This window comes from Stomoxys calcitrans, chromosome 1 (genome assembly GCF_963082655.1).
Source record: "Stomoxys calcitrans chromosome 1, idStoCalc2.1, whole genome shotgun sequence".
In the NCBI taxonomy this organism is placed as follows: Eukaryota; Metazoa; Arthropoda; class Insecta; order Diptera; family Muscidae; genus Stomoxys; species Stomoxys calcitrans.
The window spans coordinates 190,309,496-190,336,500 of record NC_081552.1 but is presented as its reverse complement, the minus strand read 5'-3'; the positions used below and the strand labels follow the sequence as shown (position 1 = coordinate 190,336,500).

At 39.5% G+C, this 27,005-nt stretch overlaps 1 protein-coding gene across 6 annotated transcripts in view; it reads right to left on the bottom strand.

The window, feature by feature from the left end:
* Positions 1 to 27,005, bottom strand: part of LOC106083973 (NAD(+) hydrolase sarm1) — a 254,351-nt gene that overhangs the window by 81,348 nt on the left and 145,998 nt on the right. For all 6 annotated transcript variants that reach the window (XM_059361119.1, XM_059361120.1, XM_059361121.1 and 3 more), the window contains one exon: positions 19,439 to 19,720. In XM_059361119.1, the coding sequence (XP_059217102.1) occupies positions 19,439 to 19,720 (282 nt within the window). Of the gene's footprint in view, positions 1 to 19,438; positions 19,721 to 27,005 lie in introns of those variants that run through there.

Here is a 27,005-nt window from a genome sequence, read left to right as displayed (position 1 = left end):
CAGACAGAGTATAGGCGACAGAGAGTGGGAGAGATTTCAATTAACACGAGAGTAGGCTACCCTACAGTGTCAAACATAGCCAAATCTTTAAAAATGTTCTAAGTTAATTTAAAATTAAAAATTCAATAACAATTTAAAACAATTACGCTAAAAAAAATTTAATACTAATAGCAAAAAACTTTAATACATATAATCCCATATCTTCTTATATATATACAATAAATCAATTTGTGTTTGTTTGTGTGTTCCTGATAGACTCAGAAACGGCTGAACCGATTTTTATGAAATTTTCACTGATGGTGCATAATGATATCTGAAAGGGGAGCGGACCCTCCCCCTTACCTTAATTTTAAAAAACGCCACATCTCGGAGATGGGTGGTGCGATTGAAATTTGATGTGCTCTCTTATATTAACCTACAAACAAATATTTGGTATCCAAATTTCAGATGGGGTACCTAGGGTGGGCGCCCCACCCCAAAACCTACCAAATATATATATACTCACCAATCACGACAATAGGGGACTCAGATGAAAGGTATTTAAGTTTAGAAAACGTATTTCATATCCAATTGTCGGACGAAGTGTTTTGGGGGACCACCCGAACCCCCAAAACACCCCTAAATCGGACATATTTACCGACCATGCCAATATGGGACTCAAATGAAAGGTATTTGTGAATAAAATACGAATCTGATATCCAAATTTGGAACAAAGTTTCTGGGGATGCCCCCCTTCCCCAAAACACCCCCAAGCAGGACTTGTTTACTGACCATGGCAATATGAGGCTTAAATAAAAGGTATTTGAGTGTTGAACACGAATCTGATATCCAGATGTGGGATCAAGTGTTTGAGGGGCCGCCTATCCCCGAGAACATACCCCAAAGAAAACAAATGTACGATCAATGCAAAAAAAGGACTCAAATGAAATGTCTTTGGAAGTAAAGCACGAATCTGATATCAATGTTCGGATATCAATGTGGGGGCCACCCCTTCCCCATTACACCACCCAAACGGGAAGTATTTGCTGACCATTGCAATATGAGACGCAAATTAAAAGGTATTTTAAGAGTAAAACACGAATCTGATATATATTTTCAAAGCCAAGTCACTGAGTGGACATGGTCATGTTTGCCGACTATGGAAAAATGGAACTCAAATGAAAGGTATTTTTGAGTAGATCATGAATCTAACACCAACATTCGGGACCAATTGTCTAGTGGACGTCCCACCACCATAACAACCCCCAAGTAGGACGTATTTGCTCACCAAGACAATTTGGGTCTTCAAGATTGTGGAGCTCGATATTCATAGTTTTTAGGGCCCATACCCCAAATCAGACATATTTGCTGGTTTTTTCAATGAGGGGTTTAAGCGAATGGCATTTGAGATTAGAAAACGAATTTGATATCCAATTTTGAGGCCAATGGCAATATGGGGTTCAAATATATGAGTATAGAGCACGTAGCTGATTTCAGGGCTTAGTGATTGGGGTACCATATTTACTGACCATGTCAATGTGGGGCTTAAATGAAAGGTATTGAGGGGAAGAGCAAGAATTGATACCCACTTTGGGGACCAATTTTTGTATTTCTACCCCTTTTCCAAAATACCCCACAAACAGCTATTTTTTACTGACCATCGCAATATGGGGCTCAAAAAAGGTATTTGGGAATAGAATACGAATTTGATATCCAAATGTAGGAGCATGTATTTAGGGCATCAACCCTTTCCCAAAACACCCCCAAAGGGAAAAAATTGTTCGAGCATGCCAATATGCGGCTCACATGAATGATATTTGAGATTAGAAAACGAATTTGATAACCAATTTTGGGACCATGTGATTGGGGGACGCCTCATCCTGTAAACTCCTCTTAAACCAATGGCAATATGGGGTTTAAATAAATGGTATTTGAGAGAAGAGCACGATGCTGATATTTTTTCAGGGCCAAGTATGTGGGGGACCACCTCTTCCCCGAAAATACCCCTAAATCAGATATCATGAGAGTAGCGGGCTGAAATAAAGTATTTTAACAATGGAGTACACCTTACATCCAAACTTAAATTCGTAGACCAATAAAGATCATATGGGATTCAGATAAAGGCGCTTATATTGTTAAACTGTTAGTCAAGCGATATACTATTTTCGTAGCATGGTATTTCACTAAAAGCTCTTTAATTGTCGAAAATAAATATTCCAAAGAAAATTTTGTTCCATATAAAGTAAAAAAAGGCGCAGTGGAGCGGGCCCGGGTCGGCTAGTATATATATATATAGAATAATTAAGGTATCGAAAGAGACTAATACGAAACAAAGTCACAATGCGTATCTTTGATTTGGGATATCTAGCAAAGAAACAAACCCGAATAATTTCTGCAGACACCTAATAATGGCGGATAACAATGCAGGGCCCTAACCACGTGGAAAAAAACTATCGCTTAGACTAAGTAAGATTACCAATTCGACTTACAAGGACTCAGTGAGATACTTTATTAGTTGCTGAGCCTATCTGAAGGACAAATTAAGTCACTAACCCTACACTTGTGATGTATGGTAAGATATTAAAGTGTAGCGCTACTATGCTGTCGCCTTGCAGCACATGTTTTCTCCTACATCATTTGCATATGGTTTACCTCTCACTGAAATTCAAAGACAATGCAGAGCAAAATGTAAGAAAATGTTTACCCATGTGTCTAAGCAAATATAATAAAATTCATATATTATCATGAGTTGAGTAGAAATTCTTGGAATTCCCCTTGGCTGGCTTAAAAATCCCAAACAACTTAAGGCAGAAGAAGAAAAGGAAAACATTGCGTTACGAAGATTGTCACGCCAAGAAAACCTGTGATGGTTGGTGATCAATTGAAAATTCTCGCAAAAATTACCATAACAAAATGTGAACAATGAATTGCTGTGGTCTTTAGTTAATTTACCTTAAATGATCAATCAGAGAATCAATGAACGTGACTTGTTGGTTGGTTTCTTTGTATTCACTTTAGTTCTAACAATGGCATGAATACATAGTTGTCAGATTTTGTATGTTAAAAAAAAACTACATTATGCAAAGTGTTGCCAATTTGCTTGAAAGCTAGATAAGGGATTGGTTATAGTAGACAGGTGATGCTTAAAACAAAGGTTCGATTTTAGCCTACATTGGCATCACTTTTCTGACGCCAAAATGTCTTTTGCTAGCTACATTTCTGGAGAGAGTTTTTTTTCCGCCATGAAATTCCATTGTATTTTGAAGTAAGATAACATGGTCCTAGGTTTACAAACAAAAATCCGTATTATGACCCATAAAGTCAGCACCTTTATTTGAAATAATGAGTAATACACTACTTGCAGATATGGGACTTTCCATGATAAGTAATACAGAACAGAAAACGGTTGACAAATCACAACATTATTGCAAATTATCCAAAATCGGACGAATATGGATATGGAAGCTGCATCTAAATCTGAACCGATTTGGATTACACTCTTATCAGATATTGTGGTAGTTGATGAGGAAAGCGTTTTGCAAAGTTTTAGCAAGATTGGTCAATAAATGCGTTTGCAATGGCTCTAGAAGTGAAAATCGGGCGATAAACATATATGGCAGCTATATCTAAATCTGAACCGATTTCTACGAAATTCACCAGTAATGTCGACAGTCGTAAAAAAATCCTTCCTAGCAAATCGGTTAACAAATGACCATTTTATTGCATTCTTACTGCAAATCGGACGAACATATATAAGGGAGCTATATCTAAATCTGAACCGATTTGGAATACATACTTCTCAGATATTGTGGTAGTTGATGAGGAAAGCGTTGTGTTTAGCAAGATTGGTCAATAAATGCGGTTGCAGTGGCTCTAGAAGTGAAAATCGGGCGATAAACATATATGGCAGCTATATCTAAATCTGAACCGTTATCGAGCGAACTTCTCAGGTATTCTGGTAGTTCTTAGGGAAAGCGCTGTACACAATTTTGGGAAGATTGGTTAATAAATGCGACTGCAGTGAGCATAGAAGTCAAAATCGGGCGATATATATATATATATATATATAGCAGCTATATCTAAAACTGAACCGATTTCTATGAAATTCACCAGTATAGTTGAAAGTTATAACAACATTTTTCCTGCCAAATTTGGAGAGAATCGGTTAATAAATGACAATTTTATTACATTATTACTGCAAATCGGACGAACATATATATGGCAGCTATATCTAAATCTGTACCGATTTCCATGAAATTCACCAGTAATGTCGAGAGTCGTAAAAAAATCCTTCCTAGGAAATTTGAAGAAAATCGGTGAACAAATGACCATTTTATTGCATTCTTACTGGAAATCGGACGAACATTTATATGGGAGCTATATTTAAATCTGAACCGATTTCGAGCAACCATCTCAGATATTTTGGTAGTTCTGAGGGAAAGCCCTGAACAAAATTTTCGGAAGATTGGTTAATAAATGCGACTGCAGTGAGCATAGAAGTGCTCACTATATATATATATATATATATATATATATATATATATATATATATATATATATATATATATGGCACATATATCTAAATCTGAACCGATTCCTATGAAATTCACCAGTAATGTTAAAAGTTATAACAAATTTCGAGAGAATCGGTTAACAAATGATTATTTTATTACATTATTACTGCAAATCGGACGAACATATATATGGGGGCTATATCCAAATCTGAACCGATTTTTTCCAATTTCAATAGGCTTCGTCTCTAGGCCAGTAAACATGTCTGTAGCAAGTTTGAAAACCATCGGATGAAAATTGCGACCTGTAGCTTGTACACAAATTAACATGGTCAGACGGACAGAAAGACGGACAGACAGACAGAAAGACAGACGGACATAGCTAAATCGAATCAGAAAGTGATTCTAAGTCGATCGCTATACTTATTAATGGGAGTATCTCTCTTCCTTCTGGGTGTTACAAGCAAATGCACTAAGTTATAATACGATGTACCACAGTAGTGGTGTAGGGTATAACAAGAACAAGTAAAAAATGTGCCTTGTTCGGCAGGGCAGAATCTTGGGAACTCAGGCACTATGGATTCTGCTTAAATTTTCTGCTTAAAAATTTAAATTATAAACAGACTATGCTTAACACGATTGTTGGAAGTCGTAAAGTTACTTAATTTACTTTAACGTTTGTCCCATTAGCCGTACTCGGAATAGCCTTCCAAGCGCCTTGATCTTCTGCGTTCCTTCTATAATCTATGACACCCAGTTTCGAGGTGTCTCCCACCACTTGAAATTTCCATCGGACTTTTGGTCGTCCCGGTTTGCGTGTACCACCGTGTTTGCCTTCAAAAGACGTATTTTTGCTAGAACTTCTTCATCTATTCTGACAACATGACCTAGCCAACACAGACGTTGTATTTTGATGCGGGTAACTATGCTATCGTCGTCATACAGCTCGTCGTTCGAACGATGCATACAGGGTGGCTGATGAAAGCCGCTACCAAAAAAAAATGTAATAACTTTTTTTCTATTTAATAATAATAATTTAATAATTAATTTAATTAATTAATTAATTAATTTAATTAATAATAATTTAATAATTAATTTAATAATTTAATTTAACATGAATAAAAGAAAAATGTATTCCATACACCGAAAAAAAAATGTAGCAATATTCATCATTGTAGCAATATTCATCAGCCACCCTATATATTCTCCATTAATGCAAACTGGTCCATACATTTTACAAAGAATCTTTCTCTCAAACACTCCAAGCACTGTCTTGTCTGCTTTCACAAGTACCTCAGAACCATATAACCGGTAGTATCAGTGTCCTGTTGTACCCTCCACCATAAGATGGGGGTATAGTAATTTCGCCATTCCGTTTGTAACTCCTCGAAATATTCGTCTAAGACCCCATAAAGTATATATATTCCTAATGGTCATGTCATTTTAAGATGATCTAGCGATGTCCGCTCGTCTGTCCTTCCGTCCGTCTGTCTGTCGAAATCATTCTTACTTTCGAAGGACTAAAGCTAGCCGCTTGAAATTTTGCTCAACTACTTCTTATTAGTGTTAGTGTGTTATTGTGGAGGCCACTGTAGCGCAGAGGTTAGCATGTCCGCCTATGACGCTGAACCCCTGGGTTCTCGAATCCTGGTGTGACCATCAGAAAAAATTTTCAGCGGTGGTTTTTCCCTCCAAATCCTGGCAACATTTGTTAGCTACTATGCCATATAAAACTTCTCTCCAAAGAGGTGTCGCACTGCGGCACGCCGTTCGGAATCGGCTATAAAAGGAAGGCCCCTTATCATTGAGCTTAAACTTGGGTCGGACTGCACTCATTGATATGTGAAAAGTTTGACCCTGTTCCTTAGTGGAATGTTCATGGGCAAAAATTTGCATTTTACTTCTTATTAGTGTAGTTCGTTTAAGATTCTAAATGGGCCATATTGGTCCATGTTTTGATATAGCTGCGATATAAACCAATCTGGGATCTTGAGTTCTTGAGCCTCTAGAGGGCGCGATTCCTATCCGAATTGGCTGAAATTTAGCATGACGTGTTTCGTTGTGACTTCTAAAATTTGTGGTAAGTATAGTTCAAATCGGTCCATAAGCTTATATAGCTGCGATATAAACCGATTTGGGATCTTGATTTCTTTAGCCTCTAGAGGGCGCAATTCCTATCCGATTTGGTTGAAATTTAGCATGACGTGTTTCGTTATGACTTACAACATATGTGCTAAGTATAGGTCAAATCGGTCCATAATCTGATATAGCTGCCATATAAACCGATCTTGGATCTTGACTTCTTGAGCCTCTAGAGGGCGCTATTTCTATTCGATTTGGCAGAAATTTTGCAAGAGGTGTTTTGTTATGAATTCCAACTATTGTGCTAAGTGTGGTTTAAATTGGTCCATAATCTGATATAGCTGCCATATAAACCGATCTTGGATCTTTACTTCTTGAGCCTCTAGAGGGCGCAATTCCTATCCGATTTGGATGAAATTTAGCATGACGTGTTTCGTTGTGACTTCCAAAATTTGTGCTAAGTATTGTTCAAGTCGGTCCATAATCTGATATAGCTGCCATATAAACCGATCTGAGATCTTGACTTCTTGAGCCTCTAGAGGGCGCTATTTCTATTCGATTTGGCAGAAATTTTGTATGAGGTGTTTCGTTATGATTTCTAACATTTGTGCTAAGTATGGTTTAAATCGGTCCATAACCTGATATAGCTGTCATATAAACCGATCTGGGATCTTGACTTCTTGAGCCTCTAGAGGGCGCTATTTCTATTCGATTTGGCAGAAATTTTGCAAGAGGTGTTTTGTTATGAATTCCAACTATTGTGCTAAGTGTGGTTTAAATTGGTCCATAATCTGATATAGCTGCCATATAAACCGATCTTGGATCTTGACTCCTTGAGCCTCTAGAGGGCGCTATTCCTATCCGATTTTGCATAACGTGTTTCGTTATGACTTACAACATATGTGCTAAGTATAGGTCAAATCGGTCCATAATCTGATATAGCTGCCATATTAACCGCTCTTGGATCTTTACTTCTTGAGCCTCTAGAGGGCGCAATTCCTATCCGATTTGGATGAAATTTAGCATGAGGTGTTTCGTTATGACTTCCAAAATTTGTGCTAAGTATGGTTCAAGTCGGTCCATAATCTGATATAGCTGCCATATAAACCGATCTGAGATCTTGACTTCTTGAGCCTCTAGAGGGCGCTATTTCTATTCGATTTGGCAGAAATTTTGTATGAGGTGTTTCGTTATGATTTCTAACATTTGTGCTAAGTATGGTTTAAATCGGTCCATAACCTGATATAGCTGTCATATAAACCGATCTCCCGATTAGACTTCTTGAGCCTCTAAAGGGCGCAATTGTTATCCAATTTGTTCGAAATTTGGCACATTTTGAAATCGCACAAGTATAATCTAAATCGGTTCATAACCTGATATAGCTGTCATATAAACCGATCTGGGATCTTGACTTCTTGAGCCTCTAGAGGGCGCTATTCCTTTCCGATTTAGTTGATTCTTTCTCTAGGCGCTCGTATGCGGAATGTGTCTAGTCTCTTATCCCCAAGAGTTAAGCTGGAGACAAGGTGTTTCAGTGTTCGACTTAACACAAATCCACAGCCAAATTCAAGTCTTGTGTCATGGCAGCTATGGCAAAGTTCGTCACCGTTTGATGTTGCTGTAACACCATTCCCTGTCCATCGCACTTCCTGTATGGCGATAATATCTGCCTTGTACTTCTCTTATACATCCGCCAGTGCGTATACTATACCTTCCGGACATTCCAGGTGCAGTTCCGCAAATCATGATCCTGTCTCATTTGCTTGGGTTGTCAACGTTCTCAAATTCCATGTTACATGGAATACCCCATATATAAAAAATCATTTTTTTTACCACACCTCTCAAAATTGTTAACAATAAAAACAGATGACACTTTCATATAAAAAAAAAGAGGGAAAAACATTTCTAATCTTTCTGTGGAAAATGTTAGTAACTATGTTCGATTCACTATGCCAATAATCGTAAAAGGGAAACAGATCGTAAGATTTATTTTTAATAATTTCTCATGAAAAACAATGAAATCGATTTGACACATTTAGATATTCTATAGAAGATAAATGTTTGAGAGTTATTAGGAAATTTAAAAAATCATTTTAAAACATGTCACACTTTGTAAGGCGGTCAGTCAGTCAGTCAGTCATTCATTCAACGTTCGCATTTATTTAGCAAAAATATTCTAGCACATGTCCAAAAATGACAACAAAAATATTCGCATAACAAAAGTGGCTTAAGTGCCCACGCGATTTTATTGTTTTAGTCGTCTACCCGCTCTCTCGCTCTCTCTCCCACTCTATTGGTTTTATTTAAATTGGAAATCTCCAAAACCATTCCGCTTGCAAGTTCATCTAAGCCTTAGCAAACAAACAAACAAAAAAGCAAATGTGAATATAAAAAAGTATTTTTTTTTTTTTTTATTATTATTTTAGTGATTTGTTTTGCAGTTTCGTTTTTTTTTTGCCACCATGAGTCATTCGTTTAGTTTTAGCAAAAATGTGCGGCATTCAAGCGGATTTATTTATTTTTGAACTGAATCGTGATCTCTGTCGCCGGTCCATGCTGTGCATGAGCATCATCATAAACATCTTTGTTAGGTTCATCTTCTGGTTCGTGATAATGATGACAATTATTTTGTTGCCCACATCAACAGATAATTTCTAATCTTTATAAAAGATCGCGTTAAACAATTAAGCAGAGCTTACGCTATTCGATTAGGAAGACAAGTGCTGTGTTGGTATTATTTGTTTAGAATGGATTTGGTACTGAATGTGCTTTTATACGCTCTCTTAAAATAAAGGAGCACATCCCGGCACAGGATATGCTCCTATACTGTAAGCACCACATAGCCTGGAACATTGAGCTACGATCTGTGTGGTGTTCATTGCTGTCACCAGAAGCTTAGCTGCAAGCTACCGGGCGCGTCCACAGGATGCGGATAGTGGAATGCTCCATACGGAGTAGCTGCCACGGCAGTAGCGGACAATCAGCGGTAGCGAGCGAAGAGTCTCAATGAGAGGTCGAGCGTCACCGGCTCTTGCACCAAAACTGAGTGCCCATGATGCTCGATATCACAAGGCGTGTTATTGGCGCCTTTAATTAACCCATGGCCAAACTTTTCCCACGGCGATCGGTCCTTTGGACCGAAACGAGCTTGCTCACTTACAGGAGCTGGGCCAGGATCACAAACTCCACATGAAAATGTGGCTATAACAACAACAACATAGGAGCATATATTAGCTTTGACAGTTCGTTGGTGAGATGCCGAAATATTGTTCTGAGCACCTAGAAAGTTTATATGGCTGCCTTCATGATCACCAAGACATTCCATAATGACCTTGCAATGTTGCTACGTCTTAACGTAGGGCCAAACCCCACCAGGTCTACATAAAGTTTCCATAAAAAAAATTATCTTTCCTGGCGGGACCATGCAAATGGGCTGCTGTGAAATTTTTGCATGTAATCGCGGCGAAATCTACCAGCCTCAACCCATTACTGGGCGTATTCTCGTGGAGGCTAAACTTTCCAACTGTTGGACCAAAAATGTCTTCCTTCCCTATAGTCGCATTAAAATCTCCCAGAACGATTTTAATATCATGGGCGGGGCAGCGGTCATATTCTCTCTCTAGGCGCTCGTAGAAAATATCCTTGGTCTGCTCGTCTTTGTCTTCCCTCGGGGCAGGGGCACAAATAAGGCTGACGTTGAAGAATTTGGCTCTTATGCGGATAGTGGCTAGCCTCTCATCCACCGTTTTGATATGACCTCCAATTTATATTCTGTACTAGCTGAAACCAGGCCTGGTACGCTTGGCCTTCTTTTACAGGTGGTTAGGTTAGGTTAAAGTGGCAGTCTGCCATTAGACTCACATAGACGTTTTCGTCCATTGTGATACACCAGGAACAGATTTGTAATCGATTGGCCAGCTGATTGGATCATGCACTACCGAGAGAATTCGTAGGTGGAATCGACTTCCGGCAGATGTATTTCCAAGCAAGTGTCAATAAACACAGCTCCCTCTTTCCCCCGCAATGCACTGCGTATATAGGGGACATCCCCTACGTGTTGATTGATTGAAAAAACAAAAGATGGAATATGCCTTCTAGTTCCTACCGTTGAACCATCCAGATCGCTTCACGAAGCCCAACAACTTGCGAATGTTCAAAATGTTGCCCATGAACATTCCACAAAAGAACAGGGGCAAACTTTTTACATATCAATGAGGGCAGTCCGATTCAAGTTTAAGCTCAATGATAAGGGACCTCCTTTTTATAGCCGAGTGCGAACGGCGTGCCGCAGGGCGACACCTCTTTGGAGAGAAGTTTTACATGGCATAGTACCTGACGAATGTTGCCAGCATTAGGAGGGGAAAACCACCGCTGAAAATTTTTTCTGAACTTGCAAATGTTCACATTAGCTAAATCAGACAGGTTATCAAAGATATGGCAACCTAAAGTGGAACTCCTTCTGACTGCCAGTGCCAGACATACACATAGTCTCTTCTTCTTCGATATCCTCCAGTCGTTGCTGGCAATCTTCAGTCTGTCAGCATGTTTTCCCATTAGACAGACATTAGACTTGTCATGACGGACACAATGAGTGAGAGGTCTGTTCTAGCCAGTGACAGCAAAGCGGTAGACCTCTTCAAGTCTAGATCAGGCCACATAGTTTTGAAATGCTCACAACCCCCTCTTTGTGATCATCTATCATTCGTTGTCCTTCGGGCCTGAACCTGAAAACTTTGCTTACATGCCGCTAGAGGCATACCCACAGATTCCAGTTTCCCTAGAATGTGTAGGGTAGTTTCTAGTGTCGCAAGCTCGAACAGGTGAACTTTGAACTGTTCAGCCATCTCGTTAAGAGATCTGCGACAGTCGAGGGTGATTTTTGTGTTCAGGGATTTAATAGCGTTCTGGCTGCCTGAGAAGATATTTATGCCAATCGTCGTTATGACAATTATATCTTAGCCATTCCAGCACTCCCTTAATTACAAGGAGGGTAACCTTTTCGATATGACCAGTTCGAAATCTTTAGAGTACACCCCAAAGCCCACATGTTCGTCTAGTATGGAATCATCCGTATAGAAGTCTATGTAACTTCCATTACCAGGGATATGGTAAATCCAATCGTCTCTTTCAGGAATAGTGGTACAGTACTTTCAATCAAAAAGCGGCTCAGATACGATGTAATCCACATTGCCCGGAACATCGGATATTGAATCAAGGATAACACAGTGATCGTAGCCGCCACATGACCAAAGAGAAAGCTCCCTTAATCTCTCGGCAATGGTCGCAGCAACTACCCTAGGCACAATGTCCAGAGACATTAGATACATCAGAAAGTATCAACCTCAGTGCGGCTGTGATGCACAAACAAGCCATGCTTTGGATCCGGTTGAGTATTGAACAAAAGGTGGACTTCTACAGCGCCATCCACCAGACCACAATACCATATAGCATTATAGGTCTGACAACTGCAGTATATAGCCAATGCATGACGCGCGGTCTAAACCCCCAACTTTTGCCAATGGCTCTCTTGCAGGTGTATAGGGCAAGAGTTTCATTTCTTGCTCTTTCCAAAATGTTGGATTTGAGGTTCAATTTTCTGTCCAGCATTTGGAATGGAACATTCTCTCCACCCAAGGAGACAAGTTCCACTGTAGGCAACTTTTATCTCCTGCTGAAAAGAACGACTTCTGTCTTGCACGGATATACACCTTGACCACTTTCGGTAGCCCACTTTGCTGTTGCACTTAGAGCTTCCTGAAGTATATCTCTTAGAGTGCTGGGAAACTTCCCCCTAACCGCAATTGCCAAGTCATCAGTCATCACTTTTACAGAGATATTGATATATTGTTAATGGCTACACCTTCTTGAGGTGTTCCTCTGCTGACCCACCTTTTTAGATCCACATTTTTGAAAACACCTTCAATGTCAAGAAATGCTACCATTGTATATTCCTTGACAGCGAGAGAATCCTCTATGTAGCAGACTAGGTCGTGAAGGGCTGTTTCAGTGGACATGCCCTTAATTTCTGCATGCTGTTGCCACGACGGACGATCTCCAGGAATCTTTGCCCTAAGATATATTTCAATTAGCCTCTCAAGAGTCAAGGATGACAGACTAATAGGACGAAAATCTTTCGCCTTAGTGTGGTAAGGTTTTCCTGCTTTCGGAATGAAAGCGAACTTCGTGTCCCTCCATCTCACAGGTATATATTCCTCAGCCAATAAACTAGTCTATCATATACAGCTTTTATTAAAACCGGTGATACATCATCAGGGCTTGACGGCTTAAATGAGTCGAAACTTCTTGTCACCCAAAGATTTTTCAGCTCAGACACAATTTCCCTAATAATCTCCGACGAATGCATATCATTGACAACCTCTTCTGACCCCACGTTGTTTGTTGGAGAATTTCCCGGGAAATGTGTATCAACGAGTAGTTCTAGTGTTTCCTCACTAGACATTGTCCAAACATTGTCTGACTTCTGAATATACCCCACCCTAATAGGTCTCGAGGACAGAATCCTCCTTAGCCTAGAGGCCTCAGATGTATCCTCCACGGAGCTGCAGAATTCTACTCACGATTTGTTCTGAGCCTTTCTCAGCTCGGCCTTATATTTTCTTAGCTCAACCTTACAGATGTCCCAATCGTGTGGTGCTCTTGTGGCTATCGCTCTATTGAAGAGTTTTCTGCAGTCCTTCTTTAGACCAACCAGCTCTGGGGTCCATCACGGGGGTCGCTGTTTGCCCCTTGGCTTGGCAGACTCATAGAAATTTGTTAGTAAAAACAGCAAAAACTTTTGCTGTAACAGCAGAAAGTCTGCTGAAAATGGGACAGCACTAATTGTTTGCTAAAACAGCAGACATTTCCTGCTGATTTCAAAAAATTTTATATTGCAATTTATCTTTCATTTTTACAAACGTATAAGGCCAATTTTTTCCCAACTTTTCACATTTTGCAAATTTTTGGTCGAATTAAAATAACGGCAGACAAAATAACAACTACTATTATGTTAATGCTTTTTAACAAAAAGTTAACGATTAAAATTGGTAATTTTTTTTTATTAATATATAGCAAATGCCTCCATTGTTGTTCTGGAGTTCAAAAATTTTGAATGGGTTTATTGAAAAGTTTTTTATTTAATATCAGCAGACGGCGTTTGCTGACACCAGCAGACTAATTTTTCTGGGTGCACTAGGACATGCGGACACAAGCGAGTCATTCAGGGCCTTTGTGATCCGCTTGACCATTATGTCTATATCCTGCGCAGTTGCAGCTTCCTTTTCTGGTCTAGAAGGCATAGAATTGCAGAATTTGTTCCGAAAATTTTCCCAATCCGCCTTTCTTCTGTTTAGCCAAGGGAACACTTTAGCAGCATTTTCTCCAAGGCTAAAACTAATATAACGATGATCAGAGAAGGTGTGGTGATTCAACACTTCCCAGTCGCATATTCCTGCGCCTATATCTTCCGATTATCTTCTTTTTTTACTATGTGTGGAACAAATTTTTTCTTTGATTTATTGTAATCGATAATTAAAAATTTTAAATAACATGGTGCATTGAGCAAACGGCGAAATTGGAAATTATTCCCCAACTTTTTACCTATTGATCTGAGCGGTTAACAATGTTCTAGACATTTGTAGAGCAGGACATGGACTGGAATACCCCTTCCTACCGACCGTTTCATTGTTCCACCGTGCCACTTAACTTGGACCTCGTCGCCTATTAAGCTTTCGCATTCATCAAATTTGCCCTTCTTCACTCCTTTACCTCTCTATTCGGGTTGTTGTAGTCTGGATGTCCAGTTTACTGTCCGCAAAGAGGTTCACACTCGACGTCCTTGCGTTAACATTATACGACCGTGAACGCCCGGATCTCCGCCTAAAGGCGACGAAATTGCTGTTGAATTTCGTCAAGATTGTTTCAAATTTAGATATAGCTCCTGTATGTATCACCCTAATTTCACTTTTAGAGCCTTTATCAGGATACTTCTGAATGTATTTTCTCAAATTTTTGTAGAATTTCTTCTTTTAAGACTTCTACTATGTGTACGGCTTCTTCCCTCACTCCGCCAAGCTTTAAGAGGCTGTTCTTGACTTTTCCGTCCTGGTTGTTGTAGACCCGATGTCCAGTTTTCTATCCGCACTCGACGTCCTTTCGTTAACACCATACGACCATGATCGCCCGAATCTCCGCCTACAGGCGGCGATATTGCTGTTGAATTTCGCCTACATTGGTTCAGATTAAGGTATGGCTCACATATGTATGTATCACCCGATTATCACTTTTAGGGCCTATGTTAGCGTACATCCTCAAAAGTTAATAACATTTCTTCTTTTATGAAGTCTACTATGTATAGATATAGCCGCCATATAGACCGATCTCCCGATAAAGGGTCTGAAGCCCATAAAAGCTTAAGTTTTTAAACGATCTCGCTGAAATTTGAAACAGTGAGTAGTTTTAAGCCTCCTATCGTAGAACCCAAATATGGTTCAGAGCGGACTATATTTAGATATAGCTGCCATATAAACCGATCTCCCGATACAGGGTCTGAAGCCCATAAATTTCGCCGATTTCGCTGAAATTTGAAACAGTGGGTAGCTTTAGGTCTCCCGACATCCACCCCAAGTATGGTTTGGATCGGACTACATTTAGATATAGCTGCCATATAGACCGATGTGCCGATTAAGGGTCTGAAGCCCATCAAAGCATTCTTTTTTATCCAATTTCACTGAAATTTGAAGCAGTGAGTAGTTTTATTTAATTTTATTTTATTCTATTTTATTTTATTTTGCTTTATTTTATTTTATTTTATATATTTTATTTTATTATATTTTATTATAATATTTTTTTTTGTTAGTTTATTTGTTTTATTTTTTTATTTAATTTAATTAATTAAATTAATTTTTTTTATTTTATTTTGTTTTATTATTTTAGTTGTATGCAAATTTATTTCATTCGATTTTATTTGTAACCAACACAAATATGCCACTTCATTTGTAGGGGTTCTCGTTAATATAAAAAAAGATAGAAATCAAGAATTTATTACCAGCATAGTTTTCCTAAATTACTGTTTTTTCGATTAGCAAACTGTTTAAAAATAATTATTACATTGCACCATTTATCAGAGAGCACATTCCACTTTTGCCCCTCAACGTCATTAGAAGCGCAAATAAACAAATATATTTTTATGGAACAACAGTGAAACGTTTGTACTGTGACAAACAACTTTTAGTCCAATGATAAGGCGCTACCATTATATAGCCATACAGAAAGGTTTCAATGCTTAACAAGGGTTACCATCAGTGATAGGGAAAGATTTTTTCAGTTACTAAAAGTATTCACACATAGATTCACAAAATTACTCACCCAAGTCCTGTGGATATTGGGCTTAGAAATTTCAATCCAAGCGACCAGTATGCTAGGCTGAAATATCGTCATATGCATCATCAGAGGCATTTCCTCAAAATTTTGTTTCGTTTTGAATTTTTCTTTCATTGACATATTTTACACTTTAGCTAGTCGTCGGAACCAACAAAGCAATCGTCTGTCCATTGTGACGTATGATCAATGCTTTGCTATCTGACTAAAATTTGTTACTCATACTCACGGTGGCTCAGATAAACCCCGCAGATAGGTAACTGAAGACACTTTTGGTATTTAATTAAAACATTTTTAAAATATTTTTCATTTTATTATTTGATATGATGATATAAAAAAATTCTTTAGAGTTGATGCGTGTACTCATGGAATTTTATCATGAGAGCAATGATATGATCTAATTTTAAATTAAAGTTAATTAAGGTTGGCCCAATTATTCCTCTTCGAAGAGAAATTTTAGCGCACATTTTTTAAACTTTTTTTCTATAAAATATTATAACATAATATTTTATAAATTAATAATGGCAAAAGAATTAATGATATAAACGTTTTTAATTAAATAAATCATTGGAATGAAAAATCGATCGATACGTCTTGCCTGGAAAGCGCTGGCATTATCTCAACACTGTAATGGCTATAAAAATTTTAATGACATTGAAATTTGTAAAACAAACCTTTTAGACCCACCAGTCTTATCAGTTGATAAATAAAACTATGAAAGCGAAGAAATGTTATCACATTTTCAATCATATTATAGATTCGTATACAGGGTGGTGGGACACTTAACATTCCCAATCCCAGGGCAGCCGGTTGTATGGTTGTCGCCTCAGTGTACAACACGCTGCTACAACAACAGCAACAACTTAACAGGCTCATTTAGAAAATTTTAGTTCCATTGTAATATCGCAGCAGCGACAGACCAAGGTCTCCGTTGGAAATCGAACCCACGACCCGCGCTTTGGCAATCCGAGAAGCCTATCCATATAGTAACCCAAAACACCATTGCAACACCCAAAACACCATTGCACCACCCAAACCTAGAATCCCATCCCAATGCGTCTTTTATGGGCCCAAGACCTTAAATCGAGAGATCGCTCTATACGACAGCTATATTCAAATCTGAAAAGATCGGAACCAAATTGAAGAAGAATGTCAAATGGCCTAATACAACTCACTGACCCAAATTTCAAAATCGGTCTATATGGCAACTATATCCAAATCTGAACCGATCTGGGCCAAATTGAAGAGGGATGTCGGGTGGCTTAACATAACCCACTTTTCCAACTTTCGGCGACATCGGACGATAAATGCGCTTTTTATGAGCCCAAAACCTTAAATCGAGGGATCGGTCTATATGGCTGCTATTTCCAAATCTGGACCGATCTGGGCAAAATTGCAGAAAGATGTCTAAGAGCCTAACACAACTCACTGACCCAATTTTCGACGAAATCGCATAATAAATGCGCCTTTTATGGACCCACAACCTCAAATCGAGAGATCGGTCTATATGGCAACTATACCTAAATTTGAACCGATCTGGGCCAATCCGAAGAGGAATGTCGAAAAGCCTAACACAACTCACTGTCCTAAATTTTGGCAAAATCGGATTATGAATGTGCCCTTTATGGGCCCAAGACCTTAAATCTTGAGATCGGTCCATATGGCAGCTATACCTAAATTTGAACCGATCTAAGCCAAATCAAAGAAGAAGGTCGAAGGGCCTAACACAAGCCACTGTCCTGAATTTATGCAAAATCGGATTATAAATGTGCCTTTTATGGGCCCAAGACCTTAAATCGAGAGATTGGTCTATATGGCAGCTATATCCAAATCTGGACCGTTCTGGGCCAAATTGCAGAAATATGTCGAGGGGCTTAACCCAATGCATTGTCCCAAATTTTGGCGACATCGGACAACAAATGCGCCTTTTATGGGCCCAAAACCTTAAATCGAGAGATCGGTCGAGTGGCCTAAAACAACTCACTGTCCCAAATTTAGGCAAAGTCGAATAATAAGTGTGGCTTTTATGGGCCTAGGATTTTAAATCGAGAGATCGGTCTATATGGTGGCTATATTAGGAAATAGTCCGATGTAGTCCATCTTCGAACTTCGGTGGGGACATGTATAAACTTCTCCCCAAAATGGTGACGCACTGCAGTACGCCGTTCGGACTCGGCTATAAAAAGCAGGCCTCTTATCATTGAGCTTAAAACTTGAATCGGACAGCACTCATTGATATGTAAGAGGTTTGTCTCCAACGGGTCATTCAGACAGCTTCTTCAATGCCCCCTTAATGAGGTTCGAAATTGTGGAGAGAATGGGGTCACTAACTATGATGATGACATCATCCACATAGACAGAAATCTACCACTTTTTCTCCCGAAATACGTGAGAAGGGGAGAGGGGAGTTCCTCTGATCACAATTTTGCTAATCGAGCCCTTCGCTAGTGATACGATAATTCAGCCCATAAGCATCACATCAAAGCAATTCACCGAAAAAGAGCTTTCTCATTATCACCTGAGTGTCATGCATGAACTTCAACTTTAGGTTACGTAAAGTCCCTTCCCTTTTATAAAGCCAACCATATCATGACAACATTGTCCTGTCAACCAACCAACTCTCAGCGTAGCTATATACCATTAAAGGGTTGAGAAGCTTTCTAATATGAGCATCAAGTTCTCTAAGCAGGCTCTTTAGGACGGATCTGCTCTCTTCAAGACAGCAGGCATTATGCCATAATGTCCCGTTGACTTGTAGGATTCGGACGAATTCACTACACTGTCTATTTTGTCCCCAACTACCAAAAGTGTCTAGACTTATTGCTGACATAAGCACTTAAATTCTCCAAAAAGTGGTAGAAATTGGCTCTCTCAGCTGGAATTTATTCGAACCAGCCCCCGCGGACGTTGAAATAATTTTTAAAACATGAAAGCAAATACCTTATCTCAACCTCTAATGGCTGGTACTGTTATATGGCAACGCAGAAATGCTGCTATGTTATTACCGTTTACTATCCGTAAAAACGGTATGACATTACGGTGTAAAACTGCATATACTTTTTATGCGTGAGGTCTTTAAAACCAGAGGTCGCTTGATGTTTTTGGAATCGTCTGAAAAAATTAAGCTAAGAAAAATCCTTCAAATAAAAATTTACCAAAAAGTGACAAGGATTAATAGCAAAGCTATATAAATTCTGTAAATTCTCAATAAATTATATGAATTCTACATGCTTTCTTGAAGACCGTACATAAAAAAACACCCAATTCTAAGGTCATGAGTAAACCTTATCAAAACCATATGCTTACGTCCAACTGTTTCTTCCAAATCAGTTGGTGGTGAACATGAAAAACCTAATGTTGTCAACGTTCTTTGGCATGGCATACTTTTAGGCGCCTCCATTAAACTACAATCTCTTCATGTGTAGTATTAGTTCACACATTGTCTACGCCAATCAATTACAAGCTACTGCATGTTAACTCGTACTCACCTGTTGTGATGATGTGGAGGATGTTTCCTTAACGCTACTACTTGAACTTGAACTGGTATTAATCTGGCGACCACCACCCGCCAAGGCTATTTGACTGCCACCACCGTTAATGGAGGGCGATGTGGTGGTGGTGCCAATATTACTGCTGGGATTAATACTTGGTGATGTATTGGCCGATGATGAGGTGGTGGCTGCGGTGCCATTTTTCTTGTGGAAATTTTCAATGAACGATGTTGCCGGACTAATGACACCGCTCTGTGAACTATCCGAGAAATCTGACATCTGAAAGAGAAAACAGAAAGGAAAAAAAAATTAAACGAATAATAATAAACAAAAACGTAATTAGCACGCTTTTACGTTTCGGGCGGGTCGAATCTTATATACCCTCCACCATGGATGGCATTTGTCAAGTTCTTTGTCCGATATCGCTTTAAACGGAAACAAATGATGATGGATAAGAGTTGCTATGCTATTGGAGTTATACCAAGTTATAAACTGATTGGGGCCATAATTGGTTTGGCTGTTGTTGACCAAATTGGAAGTCATTGTGCAAAATTTCAGCAAACTCCGATAAGAATTGCGTCCTCTATAGGGTCAAGAAGTATAATCTACTTATATGGGAGCTATATCAGGTTATGAACTGATTTAGACTATACTTGGCACAGTTGTTGGGAGTCATAACAAAACAGTTCAGGCAAAAATTTTAGCCAAATCGGATAATAATTGGGCCCCCTAGCGGCTCAAGAAGTTAATATCCAAGATCGGTTTATGTGGGAGCTACACCAGGTAATAAACCGATTTGGCCCATACTTGGCACAGTTGTTGAAAGTTAAAACAAAACACTTCATGCTAAATTTCAGCCAAATCGGATAATAATTGCGCCCCCTAGCGGCTCAAGAAGTTAAGATCGGAAATTGGTTTATATGGCAGCTATATCAGGTTATGGACCGATTTGGACCATACTTAGCACAGTTGTTGAAAGTTAAAACAAAACAATTCATGCAAAATTTCGGCCAAATCGGGTCATAACAGCGCCCTCTAGCGTCTTAAGAAATCAAGATCCGAAATCGGTTAATATGGCAGCTACATCAGGTTATGGACCATACTTAGCACAGTTGTTGAAAATAATAACAAAACACCTCGTGCAAAATTTCAACCAAATCGGATGAAAATTGCGCCCTCCAGTGGCTCAAGAAATCAGGATCCAAGATCGGTGTATATGACAGCTATATCAAAGTATGGACCGATATGGCCCAACCGACCTATACTAATAAAAAGATTTGTGCAAAATTTTAATCGCCTAGCTTTACCCTCTCGGAAGTAAGTGTAATTTCGACAGACAGACGGACGGACAGACGGACGGACGGACAGACAGACGGACAGACGGACGGACGGATGGACAGACAGACGGACGGACAGACGGACGGACAGACGGACAGATGGACGGACGGACGGACAGACAGACAGACGGACGGACGGATGGAAAGGTAAATCGACTTAAAAGTGTTATGACCATCAAGAACATATTTATATACCTTATGGGGTCTCAGATGAATATTTCGAAGTGTTACAATCGGAATTACGAAATTAGTATACCCCCCTCCCATGGTGGAGGGTACAAAAATGCTGTTATAAAGGGATTTTGTTTAACATTAAAGATTGTAATCTTTTCCACATCTCGTTTTTTACTTGTAAAATAAACCGGTTTTCATTGGCCCCTTCTGAGAGGCTCGCCTTACTGTCTGTTCCTTTATCATGCTTGATTGTTGTTTTTCTTTTTTTTTATTTGTTGTGTGCCAATATCTCTTCACTACCTTTGTGTAAAGAGATGTCAGTTGAATGATGTTTATGCCATTGGATAGATTGGAGGGTGGTTATTTGTGCTTCAATGTAGGTAGCTATGTGTGTGTGTGTGTGCGTGCATGCGATTGAATGATTGCCGGGGTAAATTAATATGAAATTAACTGCTGAAAATCAATGCCACATGGCTGACAGCGACAACATCGAACAACATAAAGCGTAACTTATTGACAATATTGATTAAAACGGTCAACTACAGTGGTTATTAACCCATTGTGGGAAATCGTTTATGGCATAAAGACAATATTTAGTGGGGCCATTTAAAAAAGAAAAAGTCAAGAATAGAAAGTTGCAGCAATTAATAGAGGGATTAATTTACCTAAAATTTTGCATAATGATATTTTTTATTCATTTTTAAATTCTTTCTGCCTGTAAGGGCGAAGATCATTGATCAATGATCAGAGATTGTCTTTGCAAATGGAAAAGCAAAGCCAGAGATCGCAACACACACCAACCACTATGGAACTCGGCACGGGAGAACTGTAAGCATCACACGGGCTGGAGGCCATCGTAGCGCAGAGGTTAGCATGTCCGCCTATGATGCGGAATGCCTGGGTTCGAATCCTGGCGGGAGCATCAGAAAACTTTTCAGCGGTGGTTATGCCCTCCTAATGCTGTCGACATTTGTGAGGTACTTAGCCATGTAAAAACTTCTCCCTTAAAGAGGTGTCGCTCTGCGGCACTTCATTCGGACTCGGCCATAAAAAGGAGCTCATTGAGCTTAAAATTGAATCGGACAGCACTCATTGATATGTGTGAAGTTTCCTTAATGGAATATTCATGGGCAAATTTGCATTTGCATCACACGGGCTGAAACATTGAGATCCGATCTGTTTGGTGTTCGTTGCTGTCACGAGAAACGAGCAACGAGCTATTGGGCGCATTCACAGGTTGCGAATAGTGGAATGCTCCATACGGAGTAGCTGCAATGACAGTCGCGGACAATCAGCGGTATGGAGAGGAGAGTCTCAGTGAGAGGCCTGGCGGCACCGGCTCTTGCTCAAATACTGAGTGCCTATGATGCTCGATATGACGAGGATCGTCACTTCCACATGAAAATGTGGTTACAAAAACAAAAACAACAACCACTATGGGACGAGTTTCGTAATTTGTTTAGAATTACTCTTCGGCCATATTAGGCGTGAAGGCTTGGGAACCCACCACCAAGATTCTGCCAAAAAATATGGGAGCTACATCTGGTTAAACACCAATTTGGACCGTACTTACCACAGTTGTTGGGAGTCGTAAGAAAACACCGCGTGCAAAATTTCAGCCATATCGGACAAAACTTGAGGCTTCCAGGGGCTCAAGAAGTCAAATTGAGAGATCGGTTTATATGGGAGCTATATCAGCTTCTAGACCGATTTAGACCGTACTTGGCGCAGTTGTTGGAAATCATACCGGAACACTATGTGCAAAATTTCAGCCAAAGCGGATGGAAATTAAGGCTTCCAGGGGCTCGAGAAGTCAAATCGAGAGATCGGTTTATATGGGAGCTATATCAGATTCTCGACCGATTCAAACCATACTTGGCCCAATTGTTGGAAGACATAACAGAACTCTATGTACAAAGTTTCTTATGAAAATTGCGGCTTCCAGGGGCTCAAGATATCAAATCGCGGGATCGGTTTATATGGGAGCTATATCAGATTCTTGACAGATTTGAACCATACTTGGCATAGATGTTGGAAGTCATAACAGAACTCTGTGTGCAAAGTTTCAGCCAAATAGGATGAAAATTGAGGCTTGCAGGCGCTCAAGAAGTCAAATCGAAAGATCGGTTTATATGAGCGCTATATCAGAGACTTGGTCGATTTGAACCGTACTTGAAAATTAAGGCTTCCAGGAGCTCAAGAAGTCAAATCGGGAGATCGGTTTATATGGGAGCTATAAAATTGAGGCTTCCAGGGGCTCAAGATATCAAATCGAGAGATCGGTTTATATGCGAGCTATATCAGATTCTTGACCGATTTAAACCGTACTTGTCACAGTTATTGCAAGCCATAACAGAACACTATGTGCAAAATTTCAGACAATTCGGATAAAAATTGAGTCTTCCAGGGGCTCAAGATATCAAATCGCGAGATCGGTTTATATGGGAGCTATATCGGGCTATACACCGATTTGGGTCGTACTTGGCACAGTTGTTGGAAGAAGAAGTAACAGAACACCGCATGCAGAATTTCAGCCAAATCGGATAAAATTTGTAGCTTCCAGGGGCTCAAGATATCAAATCGGGAGATCGGTTTATATGGGAGCTATATCCAAATCTGAACCAATAAGGCCCATTTGCAATCCCCAACGACCTACATCGATATTAAGTATCTGTGTTAATTTTTAAGCGGCTAGTTTTACGCGTTCGACCGCTATCGTGATTTCGACAGAGGGATGGACGGACATGGCTAGATCGACTCTGAATGTCGAGACGATCGAGAATATATATACTTTATGGGGTCCTAGATCAATATTTCGAGATGTTACAAACGGAATGACAAGATTGGTATACTCCCATTCTATGGTGGTGGGTAAAACAAAGATAATATATGTATAAAAAAAAAAAACAACAACAACAGAAACAACAAATAATAGCAACCAGACCACAGACTATGGGGAAGCAAAACGGCAAAAAAAACAAAAACAGTGTGCATAAAAATTGATTACCTTACAATCGATCGGTGAAATAAATAGGCAATAACAACAAAAAGGCAACAGCAGTGCGGTGATTTTCATGGCAGGTGGGCGTCATCCAAACCGCAACGGCATAAAAGGAAAATAAACAACCACAACTAGGGAATAGATTCGAAAGGCGACAATAGGAAGACCAACGGTCACCAACACAAGCCAAACCACATCGTCGCGGCCTGGGGTATCACTGGTATAAGCCAGGCGAGCTATGCGATACATTTATGGTTAGCTTTAAGTGACTGGATCATCGAATTATTTTGGGTAAGAATTCTTAAAATTTCTGTTTTGGGGAGCGTTCCAATGAAAGCTTAAAACATAAATTAATGTCACTGTGAGTTATTAAATGCTATGATTTATTAGTTTTTGTAGCACTCGAAAATAGAAAAAAATGCTTAAATGTTGTACTGGAACCGAGTTGAACAACAAACAAGCTGATAGCATTGGAAGCGCAAACCAACAATTGCTCAAATCTAATGATGACTAACCTTGATTGGACATTAGTTTTTATTATAATCTCATCGAAATAAAAGAAATTTTTTGGCCTAAAACAATAAAACAAGACTCAGTGAAACAATACGGCCAACAACACTTTCAATCTTAACCAAACTACAACGAGAATGTGATTTTAAAAGAACACACACACACAAAAACAAAAAAAAACACTTAAAAAAGTTTAGAGAAAATAAAAACATTTAAATGCAAATCACATTATTGTCAAAGGAAATCCCACGTCCATTGTTAGCGCGCTTCGATAGAACACAAAGCCTTCCTATTGTGTTGGTGGTACTCGCAGCGTTTGGGAATGAATGCGAGAATCTGGTTTGTGGGGCTGCGAACGACCAACAACAGCTGTGGGCAGATAAATAGCACTTTGTCTGACGCTTGTTTGCTATTTTAATTTAATTGCGGTAACCTGCACACATAACCCTCAATCTATTTGTCATTTTTAATTGTTACCTATTAATATGGGATAAAACTAAACAGCTATAGTTTCAAAGACAGTGGGACATATAGAATGGAAATTGGTGGGAATAGTGTAGAAAATTGGTTTTTACAATATACCCTGCCCCAGTATAGGATGGAAATATAGTAACTTCGTCATCCAGGTGGGCTTTGGGGTTGAACTGTGAAAAACTAGAACTGGTCGGATTGAGGAGGTTACCCGACCACTGCAGTGTGTATCAAGCGGAGCACCTTGCGGTCGAAGAAGTGGCTAAGATCTTATCAGACAGTCATTAAATCACCATAGAACGTATTTCTAAATTCAAAAGCGGTCCTCAACTGTCGCAAATCTCTCAACAATATGGCTGAACAGTTCAATATTCACCTGTTCTGGGTGCCGGGCCACATAAATATGTCGGGGAATTTTAAAGCGCACGAGCTTGCGAGACTAGGAACTACCCTACACATACCCGGGATACTGGAGTCTGTGGGTATGCCTCTAGCGACATGTAAGCTAAGTTTTCAGAACCAAGTCCTCAAGTCAACGAATGATGGATGGTCACAAAGAGCGGGCTGTGAGCATTCCAAAACCATGTGACCTTATCTAGACTTGAAGAGGTCTACCGCTTTACTGTCACTGGCAAGATCAGACTTCTCAGTCATTGTGTCCGTCATGACAGGTCACTGTCTAATCGGAGAACATGCTGACAGACTGAAGGTTGCCAGTAACGACTTTTGCCAAAGCTATGAGGACATCGAGGAAGAAGAGCCCATAGAACATCTACTGTGTGTTCGTCCCGCACTGGCAGTCAGAAGGAGTTCCACTTTAGGTTCTTATTTCTTTGAAAACCTGTCTGATTTAGCGGATGTGAGCAATCGCAAGTTGTTGGACTTTTTAAAGCGATCTGGATGGTTCAACGCTAGGAACTTACGGATGATTTTGGAAAGTTTTTCAAAAAAACACATACAATTCAGAAAAATGCATGAAAGTTTGACTATTATTTCAAGCAAATGTTGACCTTGACTGCGCCTTAAATGATCCAACCGCTTAGTCCAATTTTGGCATACTGTTTCCAACATTTCAGCCGGTATCTCACAAATAAATGCTCCAATGCGTCAATTGAAGCGGGCTTGTCTGTATAGACATGAGCTTTAACATAGCGCCACAAAAAGTAGTCTAAAGGCGGTTAATCGCATGATCTAGGCGGCCAATTGACCGGTTAACATCATCTTTTAAGAAGTACGGTCCAATGATGCCACCAGCCCATAAACCGCAACAAACTGTGACTTTTTCCGGATGCATTGGTAGCTTTTGCAATGCTTCTGGCTGATCTTCATTTCAAAATGGACAATTCTGCTTATTTACGTAACCATTGAGCAAAAAATGAGCTTTGTCGCTGAACACAATTTTTCCATCCGCTTAGTACAATTTCGGCCGGTATCTCACAAATAAATGCTTTAATGTTGTCATTCAATGCGTCAATTGAAGCGGGGTTGTCTGTATAGACATGAGCTTTAACATAGCGCCACAAAAAATAGTCTAAAGGCATTAAATTGCACGATCTAGGCGGTCAATTGACCGGTCCCAAACGTCAGATAAAATGTTCACCGAACTCGCCTCTAAATGAGGCCATTGTGACGCATGCTGTGTGGCATGTGGCGCCGTCTTGATGAAACCACATGACATGCAAGTCAAGCTCTTGCATTTTGGGCACAAAAAAAAGTTGGAAATCATCTCACGGTAGCGCTCACAATTCACAGTTACTTTACGATTCGCATTATCTTTGAAGAAGTACGGTCCAATTATGCCACCAGCCCATAAACCGCAACAAACGGTGACTTTTTCCGGGTGCATTGGTCTTGAAATGCTTTCTGTCTGATCTTCATTTCAAAATGGACAATTCTGCTTATTTACGTAACCATTGAGCAAAAAATGAGCTTTGTCGCTGAACACAATTTTTCTATCCGCTTAGTACAATTTCGGCCGGTATCTCACAAATAAATGCTTTAATGTTGTCATTCAATGCGTCAATTGAAGCGGGGTTGTCTGTATAGACATTAGCTTAAACATAGTGCCACA